This window comes from Dermacentor andersoni, chromosome 1, assembly GCF_023375885.2.
Source record: "Dermacentor andersoni chromosome 1, qqDerAnde1_hic_scaffold, whole genome shotgun sequence".
NCBI classification, from domain to species: Eukaryota; Metazoa; Arthropoda; class Arachnida; order Ixodida; family Ixodidae; genus Dermacentor; species Dermacentor andersoni.
In genome coordinates, this window is record NC_092814.1 from 203,646,639 (window position 1) to 203,661,631 (window position 14,993).

A 14,993-nucleotide genomic window follows, 5' to 3' on the forward strand; every position below is an offset into this window, starting at 1 on the left:
CTGGCCCAGTGTGTCAGTGCTTGATGCTGGTAGCAGACAGCCAGCACGTGGGCTAGTGTTCACTGCATGCTTACTAATACTAGGGTACCTGCACTATACGTAACCATCATTTAATATCTCTGGATATTGAATATTTATTTCTCCAATCACTTACAAATGGAGTAAAAAGACCTTTTTGACTAATATCCACATCTGCATGCATGTGTACAAATTTGGCTAAGCTGGAGGCTGGAGCAACCAGCTAAATATTTTTGTTATTTTGCAAATTGACCAGTGCAAAAGAATTAATAGCTAAGTTTAGGGATATGTTTACTGTCTGTTTTTATGCCTAAGGGCTTAAATGCCTCCAATAAACATTCAGGCGTTTCTGTTTGCTGTGGTTGTGCAAACTTTAGTGGAAGAGGATATACTAGCTCTCTCCTCAGCTTTTGCAATGCAGCCAAATCCCCCATAACAAAGTTGCATGTGATGCAAAAATACCTTCGTTATATCCAATATTCGTTATAAGCATACACATTGATATTGGCATAAAAAAATTATGAATTTTAGATTCACTTCATTATATCAGTTGTCTGTGTTTGTTATATCTAGGTTCAACTGTACTCTTACGAATAAAAATATGGTGATGAAGTGAAAAGAAAGGAAGAAAAAAACAGGAAAGCCATTGTGAGCCTGTAAATTGTATCTGGAAAAGTTCTTTCAGTCGACCTACCAGCATTATGTTTTTTGAGTCCAGAGCCTATACATAACCACATCTTTGAGGTCAACAGTGTCATCCAGCGTCTTCTACGTTCTTAATTCCTTTTTGTTCTTTAGACCTGGTTGTAAGTTTCAGCGACAAGCTTCTTTGCATTAATGGTTTGCGTACTGCTGTTTGCAGTCCTTCTCAAAGATGGAGAATGAGTGGACAATGAATGCTTCGAGGCTTACTTTTTTTGTTGGCAAGGGAGTTTCGCATTGCTGCTATTGTTGTGCAAGTTTGAAGACAAACTTAGTTTTCTCTGCTGAAAAATTGACTGTAGCAAGGATGTGATTGATACTCTGAGTGAACTTGATCTTTTAGCAGTTTTTGCAAGTGCTTTTTATAAACACATATTGCTCTGCGAGTTTTTTGCTTTATAGTGGGGAGTGATCTTTTGTATGTACAGTGCTCACGGAATGAAATGTGTCAATTTAGGGCTAACTAATGCGCATACTTTCGTTTCCACTGGCTGCAGTTCGTGTCACGTTGACGTAATTTTGGCACGTATGTTTAGATCGGAGTCGCATCACCTTTGGTGACCAGATTCCTAGCGACATGACATGGTACTCTCAAGTGCTTTACATATATGCAGGGTTCTACTAAATGCTTCCTGTTGCGTTTCATTCCATGAGCTTTGTACAAGAATGTTAACAGGCCTAATAGCGTGCAGCTTACTGCATTTATAAAGCTGCTGTTGCCATGTGCTGCATGAATTTGACCAGCTAAAAGACCAACCTCATGTGTTTGCATTTGTCGTAGGAGAAGGTGGAAGTGGCACTGGACAAATTGTGTGCCAAACTGCCAGAGGACTTGGCTAAGGAGTGCATGGCATTTGTAGAAGAGTATGGACCAGCTGTCATGGTTCTCCTCGCTCAGGAGATAGATCCCAGCATAGTGTGTGTGGCTGTTAAGGCCTGTCCAAAGGACGGGCTCAAGAAACGTAAGTGTTTTCTAAAGCTCACTGACCTTGAATGTGGCTCCTGTAAGAGCAGATATAGTATAATGAAGGTATTTTTGTGTCGGATGTGACTTTGTTATTATGTTCAGCTGTATTTCTAAGTTGGCATTGGGCATTGAAACTAAGTGCATTTTGGACCAGCTTGTACTAGTGCTACATTGGCAAAGTGCTGGTATTGTGTTTGCTTTACCACTTGAACATTCTGATTGATAACAATGTCTTTGTTGACTCAGAATCTGACCTGAAGCTGAAGCTGAATGAGTGTGCCAGCTGCACAGCTGCAATCAGCTATGTTGAGCAAGTACTTAAGGACACCAAGAACGATCAGGAGGTTGCCAAACAATTGGCAAATGCCTGTGAGCATGTGCCCAAGACACTTCAGTCTCAGGTAATGGCTGCATTCTGCTTGTGCAATTGATTGCTGAAAGGTATTGGCACATGGTAGCTGTGAAAAAAAAAAATTTTTTTTTCACACCATTCTTATGCATCCTGCAACTGGAAGGTGTTGTATGCCTCTGTCTGTGTAACCACCATTTCGAATCCCGGTTTTACGCTGTACAAACTGCAAGGAAACCTTGTTTTGTTTGTGTGCATATCACAATTACGTAGCAAGTTTGTCAGTGTGGAACTTACAAATGCACACTGTTACATGTAAGGTAAGCTTGAAACAGCACCCTTTTTCTCTATTTCAAGCATTTCAGTCATGAAGGGATATGTCTAGAATGAACAATAATTTACAAGGTTCTGTTTATTCGTTCTGGGCTTTCTCTATGTACAGACAGAAAATGTGCTTAGTCAAGGGCCCATTGCAAACAGATTAGTTTATTTGCTGCATATGGTTGCTACTTATATGTGGCTTCTGGTTATACTGCTCTTACCAAATATTGAGCCCTTCAGTTCCTCCAATTTTTCTCACTCATTGCATAGTGAGGGTCCCTACACTCTGGCACTGTTAATGCCTTGAGGTAGCACATGAGGGTTTGTTAGCCTACTCCTAATGTTCTAAGAGGTTGAAAGATGTTCCACCTCCACTGCCAGCTGCCATTGTAGCTCAGTTAAGCATCGCACCCAACATGCAGAGGTTATGGCCTTAGTGCCCGCTGGCAGAGAGTTCTTTTTGTTGCAAAAGCGTCAAATTGCCCATTCAGTGAAGAAGCCGGCATCTGTCGTCTGTAGTAGTGAAATGGCACCTTAATTTGCATTGCCATTGGCTGCGACGCCACGCCACGAGTGTGCCTCGACGGAGCAGAGCAGGTGAAAAGGAACACCTGCTGCCATGCTAGCGTGCCAGCTGGTTGAGTAGAGGGCATCGCTGGGACGCCACGTCACCCTTGTTCTCACTCTCCAGAAGCCGGCGTGCGGTCCATATCTCTCTCTCACTCCCACTTGGCTTAGCTGCTGCGTGCGCCTGCCAGCCTTGGTGGCTGCTGCTGCTGCTGCTTCATTGGATTTTCGTCATGCAGGATGACGGTGGCATGCGGCGTTGGCACCGCAGGCTGGTGCTGCTTGCCGGCTCGGGCAGCACGTACTGCTATGGTACATTACTCGCAGCGCAAAACTCAAAGGACTGCTCAGTGGTGTTAAATTAGACAATGTTTTTGAATTCACAACTCGTAAGAAGCACTTAGGTGTCCTCGAATTTTTTCTTCCACTTTTATTCACTTTTCCTTTATTAAGAATATGGAGCCTGCTGCAAATTTAATCCCCATTCATATCCACATTTTCAGTAAAAAAATATCTGTTAATTTTTCCTATGCTTTTCCTGGCTTCATTAACTTTATCTTCATATGGTTGGAACTAATAAAAAAGATTTAGCCCCCTGGTTTCCCTAATTCCTGCTCATTACTTGTTCCTATGAAGTCGTGAAATGATTTTCCTTCATGGAAAATCACTTTTATGGAATCGTGTACACTTTTTATGTTGCTTGTGCTTGTCTTTATGTTGCTTGTGTGATTTGTTTGTAGTAATTTTTCAGAGATGTTTGTGAGCTTTACAGTCCAAAAAATGATTTAGGAGCCTTCTGTGACTTAAAAGGCTTTGTAAACTTGTTGGTAAAGTTTGGTAAAGTTTAGTCTTCAATAGTGAAGAGCAGCCCTTAGCAACATGTGCCAGGACGACGACTTTTTTTTAAAACATGCTAAACTTTTGGTTTGATAAATGACCTTTGCTTGTTGATCTCATGGCTTTCTGATTTCTAAGAAAAAAAAATTGCTTGGCATTCGTAAAGGCAACCTTTGGATATAATTATCATAGTATTTTTGCTGGAGCTGATGCTTTAATGTTTGACCAGCGGTCTGCCCTGCCTTGTTGTTTTGGTTCTACAACCTAAAGGGGTGCACTATTTTTTCCATTGTTCTATAGTGCAAGGCCGTGATTGAAACCTATGGGCCAGCACTTCTGCAGGCAATTGCACAGTTTGGCAGTGGCCAGAAAGCGTGCGAGGTAAGTATTGTTGGGCATTACGCTGCTCCACACAAAGTTATTTTAGCAAGGCATGTTGGAAGGTTTCCTGCACTAATGTGCAATCTAAATATTATAATTGGAAATGGAGCATTATTTGCACTGATGCGCCGAGAATCACTGTGACTGGAGACATACAGCTGTTGTCAATGTGCCAAGTCTCCTCTGTGTGCTCATTTTTACCTCAATACAGCAGAAATGTAGGGGACCCAATAGTATTGCAAACAGTGGAACAGCGCCTGTCAAGTCTCTTGCAATGTGCGATAGTCAACTAATACGAATTAGCGCACATTCAGTTCATAGTTCACATAATGTTCTACACAAAAATCTGCATTTTGAAAAATCTGCAGTTATAGAACTTTTAAAAACCAAACTTCTAGCTTCTGCATTTTTGAGCCATTTCTTTTTTTACTTTATTGTCAAAGTTGTTAAGGCATCTTATTAATAAAAAGGATCTTTAAAATAACCAATTGCCACCACAAGAATGAAACTCAAGTTCAAATAAGAGCAAAAAATGTTGGGTTGGCACTTTTGTATTATGCATATGCTTGCATGTAGTATGGCAATCTTGGCAGCAATTTTATTAAGGCTCCATTTTATTCATTTGAGTGCCTTAGTGCATTCCAATTCAAAGTATAGTGAATTGCAAAAGCAAAACATGGGTAGTGATGCCACCTTCCCGCACTAGCTGCTTGTGCTGTCATGGATTTGGACAGTATCAGCACGGGACTAATTAATAGTTTATAGATAAACAGAAATAATGTTGCATTCTAAAGGAAGCAAAGATTTTACATTGTGAGTCTTGCAAATATTTTCTGCATAGAAATGGGCCCACAGATGTGAAAATTGCTTTGAAATTCATTATGTACTAACACTGACATGTGGGCACTGAGGTTTCTGTGCAAGATTCTAAAATGGACACATTAGGCTTCATTTTTTTCACTGCTCATCAACTATTTTCTGCCAAATAAATGAAAATAGTAATATCTTGAATGAACATTTCCCCATTTTAAATTCATTTGCTGTTGCCCTTTAGTGTCCCTTGAATAAAATATGAAAGTGTATGGTTACTTCTTTGTAGGTGAAGGTTTTATTTAGGAGGTGAAGCCGTAGTCTCCGTACCATGCTGACACTTGTCTTCAAATCCATTTCATTATTTTCTACCATGCCAAGTCATCACTCTTGAAAATCATGATTTCATGGTGGCATGCGGGCAATGGCAAAACGGAAGAGGATGCAATTGGAATCCAACTGTTACATTATTCTTGCCTAGGAAATATTCTTATCTGAATTCTACTTTTTAACAATAAAAATGGCTGCACGTATAGAGTAGGGTGTTAGTATTCACAGAAATTTCCAGCAGGAATTTCTCAACATTTCGGGTTCTGCGTCATATGTTGAGAGTGATAAGGGCACCGTTTTTCTCAGTGTTAGTATCAAAAGCTAGGGCTTTGTGTGAATACCGAGTAGTTGATTTGTAATGGAATATCAAATTCAGTCAAGAAAGAAAGCGGAATATCAAATCGATTATTGAATATGAGAAAATATTCTACAAAATTTAATGCTCATAAATTTTGGGCTAGAAGATATGGTGCTGCATATACTCCGGAGTATCCTAACATTGCATAACAAGAATGTTGCAAGCTATCAGCAACTTGGGTACATAGAAATCAAGATACACAGTACGGTCTTCCTTTATTAAAGGGGCCCTGAACCACTTTTTATCGAAGTCGAGAAATGCATGTGTAGTTAAATTAGGCTGTTTCAGAAATACTTTGCCACAAAGAGTTCTTCAGTGCATTCAGCAGAAGCAGAGTTATCGGCCATCAAACATACCATTCGCGATGCTTCCGCTCCTTGTTCAATGATTTGCACTGCGAAGGCTACAGCAGAGTAGGGTGTGCGCACAAAGCTCCGCCTGCTGAACGTCACCATGGTGCGCAGTTCAAATTTGATTTTACATGTCTACTTAGATGCCACTATTCTAGATTGTGGCACCTATGATGCGCCAGATGTGATTGTTCTCAGCGAGTAGCAGTGCGCTCAGCCAGTGGACTTGTCGCGGCACCCTGCGGTGGCCGCGGTACCTGCGCTACGTAGCAGACTGCAGCTACATGCAACTACAAGATTTGCTTTGTGCATGACAGGGCTAGAGTGCGTGCTTGCGCTTATATGCTTCTGTAAGGCTGTGCTACGTGGTGCTGACCAGCTTTGTCCTGCGCCAGCTTTACTAACGGATAGTAGCCACATCAAACTTGCGCATTTTTGAAGTGCTATCAATAGCTCCTTACGAAGTGAAGTCTGCCAAGGCATCTAACCAGGAGTGGCCAGGAGTGAGTGTACGTGCTGGCAAGCGTTTGTGTTGCCTGACCTTAAGTTTCGCATAGTTTGAGGCTAGTTGAGTGTTCAGAACTAGCCGAAATTAGCAAAACCTGATGGCTACCACACCGATAAGCACGGAGGCCAAAGTTTAATTTCTGCGCGGGCAGGCGTGGCTGAGCTTGAGCTGATGATAGTCGGCTTCTTCAGGAAGTATGTAATCATTACTGAAATTTGAAAGCAGATTTTTGCTTACTTCAGCATGCTTATTAAACTGCATCAATAAATATACGCAGTAACAGTAGGAAGAGGCGCACTGATCCAAACACCCTTCTTTATTGATGTCAGCTACTGGCCAATAAGAGCCACAGATGGAAATCTGCTATATTACCAAATAAAGCGTCCAGAAAAAAGTGAGGGGCAGGCTTCTGTTAAAAGAGAGCATTTGAGAGAAAGTTGACTTTGCACTCCACTTGCAAAATCCAAGTGCCGTGCACGACTACAAAATTTGGCTGAGATGTTCACAGCAGCATATGCTATCCATAGACTGTGTTTTTTCACCAAGCCTGAGGGGTGGTTCAAGGCCCCTTTAAAGGAAGCTACAGTTAAGACTCGGATCTAACAAAACCTGATTTTAAGAAGTTCCTGATCTAACGAAAAAATCTCCATTCCCCGACAAGCACCCACAAGGTTCAATGTTGTCATCAACCCGAATTAACGAAACTAGCTTGCAGTAAACCTGATTGAATGAAGCTTTTCCATAAATAAATGAGTAAACAACGGTGTGATTTTTTCTCACTTTTGGTGCAGACAGGTTTTTCTTCGAGTGTGCACTCTAACGCTATCGCATTTCAACATCTAGGCATCCTAGTCACGGCCCTAGCTTTATTTTGACAAGGCTACACACCGCGCCCATGCACAGAACAACGGACTCGGCAGTTGCTAGCATTCTTACATGCCAGATAGCGCTAGGGACGGCGGTAGTTGGGCCACCCTCGCGGACTTTTTATATCACAGGCATGGGTTAGCGGCAAATACAATGCCACAGTACCGTTTGGGTGTCGCTACGTTGACATTTTAGATTTTTAAGGACCGAAAAATCCCTTACTCGATGTTCCATACTTCCTCATTTAACGAAATAATTCGATTGTGGTCATTACTTTGTTAAATCGAGTTTCAATTTTATTACCAAATTAGTATGCCAGCACTGATTACCGTATTTACACGATTGTAAGTCGACCCCCCCATATCGCGTGACAGGGGGAAAAAAAAAAGGAAAGCATACCCGAGGGAGCATTCGATAACGAAAATTGATTAGTAGCTGACATGGTCACTGGACTACTCGTCTTAACTAGTGCTGCCATCTTCATCACTGCTACGGTCCCACAGCGCGTCGTCGTTCAGCGAAATTTCACATTTGGCAAACGACCGCACCACGACATGTTGTGGAACAGCAGCCCATGCCGTATGCACCCAACCACGCACAGCCGTCAGGGAGGCTCTTTTGACAGGTCTGGTTGGCGTAATTTTGCGGTCTTCTGCCGCCAGCCACTCGTTGTACTCACGGCGGAGCAGATCCTTAAAAGGCGAAGATCCGGGCTTGTTTCATGACCATGTCGCACTTCAGTGGCAGGGACCGATCACGCATTTCAGTGACGTATGACGCAAGCTTAGCCTACAGCTCCGGAAATCGTCCAGACTTCGGCACGTGAAAAATTCCTCACTTGCCGTCGCAGGTGAAAATTTTGCTTCGCTGCAGTCGCCACTCTCGCACCACCTATTCAGAAACATCGCACTTGCGGCCCGCAGCTGTATTGAACGCTGCTGTGAACGAGTGCCGAATGATTAGTGGGTCTGGAGCACTCATGACGACTGAGGAAGCATCTGAGGAAACGCGTCAAACCAATGCCTTTTGTCAATCTATAGAGAAGTGGTTCTTGTGGCGAAGGAGGAAAGGCTAGCACTATCATGTGCAACCCATGCGGGAGCACGGCTCAGCGCCAGCAGGGTGGGGGAGATGAGATAAAAAGTGAGAGAGGGTAGGAGGGAGAAAGGTAGAGGGTCGTCCCAGCAGCATCAGAGGGCCGTGGGTTCAACCGGAGGAGTAGGCTGGAGGTAGACCATAGGTAGGAAGTGGTGGGAGGGCTGTTAGGCTATCCGTCTTTGTAGAAGTTTCCTATAGTCTCACCGAGGGCCCCGACGAGTCGAGGTACTCGACGACACTTAGGAAGGCTGGTAGCTGATTACGACAGGCTAAGCCAGGCTAAGCGCAACAGGGAAAGACAAACCCGCGAGCGGTGTCTGCTCTTCCATGAACTACTGATACTCCCCACAAGTGTCGCCGTTCTAAGGGTGCCGCCGCGAATGGAACAGCGGCACTTCCATCAGCTATCGACACCCCCCATGAGTGTTGTGTGCACTGTAAAACTCTAAAAAATGTTGAAAAACCCTTCCGAAAAGCGAACAAACACGCGGGATAGCGAAAAGCTACGAGTAGGGCAATAGAGCAAACATAAAATTGTAACTACGTTGGAGCTGCCGTTGGTCTCGCTTTTTTGGCGACGCCATGTTTTGGTTTCGATTGTAAGTCGACCCCCCCCCACTTCAGATTTTCAGATTTAAGAAAAGTGGTCGACTTACAATCGTGTAAATACGGCACAGCTCACCTGTAGGATGTGAAGCTCTGGAAAATATTTTTTTTATCAACAGAATTTCTTGAATATGATCTAGTGCATTTTTCCCCTCTGAAACTAACGAGTTAGGGACGTTTTGTTGTACTGAGTACCGATGAGCTTCTCAGTTTATTAGTGGACCTGCGTTTTGCGGCTATCTTTTATTTATTGAACAGAAAGTTTCTCTTTCCAGTTTTTAAAATGCAGAAAGGCTAAACCAACTTTACAGCAGTTGGGTTATCGTAAGGCCAATCTGCGCGACACACAAAAGGACCGCGCATCGTGTGACTCGACCACCACTCCGCACATAGCCGGCGCCGACGGTAAAGAACAGGCACCCTTTTTGCCGTTTTATTGTCAGGTTCAATGTGATTCGCCACCTGTCTGAAATTCTGAAACCTGGAGGGTCACTGCAAGTTCATGTGCCTCTCGCTACCCTCTCCCCTCCTCCTACTCATTCATCCTCCGTCTCTTGCTTTCGTTTGCGAGGCGGTTTGTTGTCTTTTCGAGTGTTGCACGGCTTGTGCGAATAGATTTGCATCAATTTGGCACCAAACCGTAACTTAGTTGTCAACGTCCGATGAAGCAGCACCAATTAGGCCTAATAGCCAAGGAAGTGTGGCCGTGATGAAAATTCGCCGCTAGCTAATGTGGTAATGGGCTGCAAACCATCGTGGAATGCTTGCCAATAATGTGTGTGTATGGCTGGCTCATCAGTGATCGACGGCTGTTGAAGCGCCGTGTGAAGTTTGTCGCTGCATATACAACACAATATGTGTGCCTGCGGGAAGGATAATCGGCCTAATCTTTGCACCTCATGAAAACACGCGTTCCTTTTGTCGCCATTCCCTGTCCGCATCACGTTACCATTTCAATCAGTCTTGTTGGCTCGGACAAACCTTTTACCGACACAGGCGGCCCCGGCTAACGCGGCGGTGTTCTGGAAATTTGGGCATTCGGGCACTGTGTGTGCGTGGTCCACGCATTGGGCCGACGTTGGGGGGCACTCGCAGTAACAAAGTCCGCTACTGCATCAGACAGGGCGGCCCGTCCGTCGCACACTCGACACTCCTTTTACACTGAAACCGAAGTGAAATTCTCACTTGGGTGGCATCGAGCACGAGGGGCTCCATGGCGTATGCAACATGTGGCACTGTGCAGGTCTCCATATCGAATATATCGACTATTCTAAAAATCTTATAGTAGATATTCGGCTTCCAAATCGAATCATTAGAATGTTCACTGTTCAATTCGATTAGGTGATATTCGAGTATTCGTGCACTCCTATCAAAAACATTTATTTTTGCAAGCTTTTCATGATCGCATCCCCTTGAATTTCAAACGCACAATTTAGCATGAAGGCTGCTCCATATTTACAGTCTGAAGCAAGGATTTTTGCTTGGTCTAAAATTTTGTTTCAGTTGGCATTTAAGCTGGATCCACATGATGGACCAAACTTCTGATGCCACCTTCAGCCTACTTAATGGCTCGTGATTGCATTGCGAGTGCCTAGTCTGTGGCACTCTTATGCCCAGCAGGATTTGGTGCCTCAGAGGCCTGTGACACTCGGCCCATGAACGGAATTGGCAGTTCGGTCTGTCATGTGGATTTACCTTTTATGAACCCACAACTTTACACTGTTTAAATTTGGCAACTTGTGTTTGTTTTTAGACGTTGCTTTGGAAGTTTATCCTGGCCACGGCGGCCGCATTTCGATGGGGGCGAAATGCGAAAACGCCCGTGTACTTAGATTTAGGTGCACGTTAAAGAACCCCAGGTGGTCGAAATTTCCAGAGTCCTCCACTACGGCGTGCCTCATAATCAGAAAGTGGTTTTGGCACGTGCAACCCCATATTGTTTTTTTTTTTTTTTGCTTTGGAAGTTTAGAAGGCAACTAGAAAGAAATGCTTTTAGTAGAGTCTTTATGGCTCTGTTAGCTGGCGCGCAAGTGGCACAGTTATGTGTTAATGTTAACGTACGAGCCACATTCTTCAAGGAACATCTACTATGTTTCACTTATTACTTCTTTGTTTTCTGCATTTCATCTCCTTTTAGCAGTTTGCAATTGCCGACTTTCATACATAGGCAAGCAGGGACATGTGAAGCGGTGTTCTGTGAGCCTCACGATTGCATGCTTCTAACAGTTTCTCTTGTTCTGTTACATTCAGAAGCTGGATATCTGCTCGGGTGATACTGTGGCATACAAGCATCAGCAGAAGAAGCTAATCGGCAGCAACCCATGCACGCGAGGTCCAGCCCATTGGTGTCATTCAAAGGAAAATGCTGCAGCTTGCAAGGTAAATTTCCTGGGTTTAGTGCCATCAGAATTAGTGTGGAATTTCTTTCACTAAATACTGCATTGTATAAATCCATGAGAATGCATCGGGTAAGTGCTTGACGTAATAGTTCTGCGGAAACCCGCAAGGTGGAGAGAAGTAATTAATAAAGGGAAAATGAGACATCCACCCGTTCATAGCAATTGCTACAAAGGAAACCGATATGGGTTCCTCGAAAAAAAAGCCTCGCAGTTGAATAAAAATTCGTCCTGGTCCAGGACTGGAACTGGACCAAGACGAATTCTTTTTCAACTGCAAGGCATTTCTTTTGAGGTACCCGTTTGGGTTTCCTTTGTAGCAATTGTTACGAACAGGTGGATGTCTGATTTTCCCTTTATTAATTACATCAGGTAAGTCTTTCTCTTCAACAACCAGAACACATATATAGACACAATGTTTTCTTCAGTAAAACAGGAATAGGTAAAACTTGGTTTGTGTGTGGCTGAGTTATATGCTGTGTTTCCCATTGTACATCACTGCTACAAGTTGTACAAAATTACAGTTAGTCTAACACAACTTCTTTTAATATGCTGTAGTGCCATTTTGTCTGCGAGTTTGTATAATCATGGGGAGCAACGCATATTCCGGCTTATAGTATTCTCAATTGAGTCACTTCAGAGATGAACAGCTTCATTTTATGTGGTATCCACCATTACTTCCATTACCATTCAAGCATCAGAGGACAGCTCAGAAGTCAGTAGGCATGCAGTGACTCCTGTCTTGTGATCGTAATAGGCCTATTCTTTTATGGCCTGATTTTAGGCTTTTCATTTTGTCTGGACATCACTATGCAGTTGGATATACTTTTTGCACACAGCTGGACACTTTGTAACTACTATGTACTAAGTAATAAAATTGTTCCCCTCTGTATTCTGTGGTAAAGGTGTAGTAATGAAGTATGCCTGTATTTAATCATCTTTCACTGCGGTGCATTTAGTATGCCAAGCTACTGATTCCCCTGTAAGCTTTGTGTGCTCCTGTTGTTGCTGCTGCACTTAGTAGTTAGCAGTAGCATTAATTCTAACTAAGCTTCTATGAAGCAATTTCCTGCTAGCTCTTTGACCTTGGGCAGTTCTCTCTCTGCATGTCTAATGTTTGACAAAGCAACATGTTACACGAAAGAAGAAACAGTGTCATGGATAGAAAAGCGACAGATGTACTAAATGTGAGATTGGGTGCATTCAATTAGAAAGCACAGTGCACATGATTCGCACATTGGTTAGTTAATCTCAAAAGTTTTGATGCACAGTCATTGCGTAGCCATTTCATGCGATTGCAGGAACTGGCAATGACACAAAAATGTGTTAGCTGCAGTAAATATGTTAATATGCATGTAGGTGTTTTGTGAGTAAAGGTCCACCATGTTGGTCTTGTTTCGAATTTTGTTCTGCAGTGTTTTAATTTTTATGCAGATTAAATGCCAGTAACTGCATATGCCATGTTGTGGGACTGAAATCTTGTAAGAGATCTTGCTTTTATGTTACCATTTACAATGTTGAATTTGCAACATGCTACTACAATTTAAAAAATAAAAATATAGAAACTGCACATGGTTGCATGATATTAATATGCTCTGCATGTTTATGAGGTGCAGCGCTTACAATTTCTGTAAACACCATCCTTTCTTGAACTTTTATGTTCTGTCTAAGCCATACATTATCCTATTTCTGATTTTTGACTGCATATTGATACCAGACCTGCATAATAAGCTGCAGTGTTAATATATCTGTTTTCTACTGTCATTGCACAAAGTTATATGCAGGGAAATCTTGTTAATTAGCACTTCAAAGGGTCGAAGAATGCATTCAAATAGAGTGCGAGTTCAAATGACCAGAGTCTACAAGTGAGCACCTAGCAGCTACATTGAATCCACCTGACCTTTTTCTTTGTTCCAAAGTTTTTAGCAATGGCTGCCACATCATTGTTTCAGGGAATTTGTTCTTCTAACAAAGTAAAGTGTTTGGTGTGGAAATAAAAATGGAATGCAAGAACATGCACATATTTGCAGTCTGTTGTTTGTGCCAGTCTTAATGGAATTTCTTTTGTTGTTGTTTGTTTTAATAAATACTTTTTCGTGAAATGGCAGTAAAGCTTTGGTTGGAACTATTGCTGCTTCTGTGTTCCTCTCTTTTTGTACTGATTGTCGCATACCATCTATATGTATAACAAACTAGATATTTTAAAGGTGCTCGGAAAATCCATGTAATATCCTCTGCCTATGCTATTATCAATAATAACTGTTATAGTTTTTTGTAACCATCACCTCAAAATTGCATGCTAAACATAAAAAGAAGAGGACCTTTTCCTAAAACTATCATCAGAAAATTGTATGAAAACTAAAACACTGATGGATGAGCCTTCAACAAATAGTGTGTATATGTGATGTAACATCACTGATGTTGAGATAGTACAAATAACTGTTTCATACTGTCACATTATAATGTACATGCTGCAACAACATACCTTTCAACCTTTTTCTCACCATGCCTAATGATTATTCATGGTATAGCTGATCAATAGCTGTGATCCAATTTCCAGGGCTATTCATGTGCATTTAGTGGAGCGTCAGTTGGTTAATCTACTAAAACCTCAACTGCAAATTAATATAGCCTATGAGACAAGCTAAAAAATTAACTTGGCACTAACCTAACTTTGGACACACCACAAACAAACAATCATGTTTGTTTTTGTAGGTTTAGCCACTTGACGCATGTGAAAGTGGTGCCCTTGAAGTGAATGTTTTGAGATACAGACATAGATACCATAGACATAGATAGATACAGACGAGATATTCCACATACTGTGTTGTCATCTTCTTGTGAGGAAGACTATAGTTGCTGTGTTTGGTACATTGTCTGATGTGTACATTTGCTTTTGTAAAATGAATCTCATGTTAACTGCAAGTTTTTCTATGGCATGTGTACCATTTTAGAGGCTACTAATTTTGATACATATGTTTTGCAACATGTGTGTAATATGTAGGTATGTTGCAGTACTATGTAGAGCCATATTGTTGTTTACAAAGGAAATCTAGGAACTCCAATTAATGAGCTCGTTTCTCAGGGTGAAGAAAGAGTTTCTGAAATTTTGTTTCAGGTGATTGTTTGGTTTCAGTGACTTACAAATGTTGAAATAACCCCTTTCTTTTCTTTTCACTTGCAGGCCACCCCATATTGTGTGAAAAAGGTCTGGAAGCAGTAGTGCCTCTTCCTAGGTTTTGTTTGATACTCATTTTAAGTAGTGCTTGTTGATTAGAATTACGGCACAATGCTACTCACAATTTTTCGTTTTCGTTATATTATTATAATTGCGTAGAACAGATAGACTACTTATAAAAACCAAAGCATTTTGTTTTGTTTTCCTTGCTCTTTTTTATACCCATTTGCTTTTGGGTACACAATGTTTCGAGTCTATTTTCTATGTCAGTTTTTGTGCACATTTTGGAAATGGCAATAAAACTTGAGTACTGGTTTTACTTGGGTTGCTGATTGGGTTGTGGGTACCTT

The 14,993-nt window shown here is 42.0% G+C and overlaps 1 protein-coding gene across 1 annotated transcript in view; it reads left to right on the forward strand.

Moving 5' to 3' along the window:
• Sap-r (prosaposin) overlaps nucleotides 1-14,962 on the forward strand; it is a 122,578-nt gene extending 107,616 nt beyond the window's left edge. Inside the window, exons 30-34 of the mRNA XM_055062983.2 lie at nucleotides 1,502-1,682; nucleotides 1,934-2,088; nucleotides 4,062-4,142; nucleotides 11,320-11,448; nucleotides 14,650-14,962. Coding sequence (XP_054918958.2) covers nucleotides 1,502-1,682; nucleotides 1,934-2,088; nucleotides 4,062-4,142; nucleotides 11,320-11,448; nucleotides 14,650-14,688 — 585 coding nt within the window. The 3' untranslated portion in view covers nucleotides 14,689-14,962. The remainder of the gene's footprint in view (nucleotides 1-1,501; nucleotides 1,683-1,933; nucleotides 2,089-4,061; nucleotides 4,143-11,319; nucleotides 11,449-14,649) is intronic.
• Nucleotides 14,963-14,993: the final 31 nt, after the last annotated feature.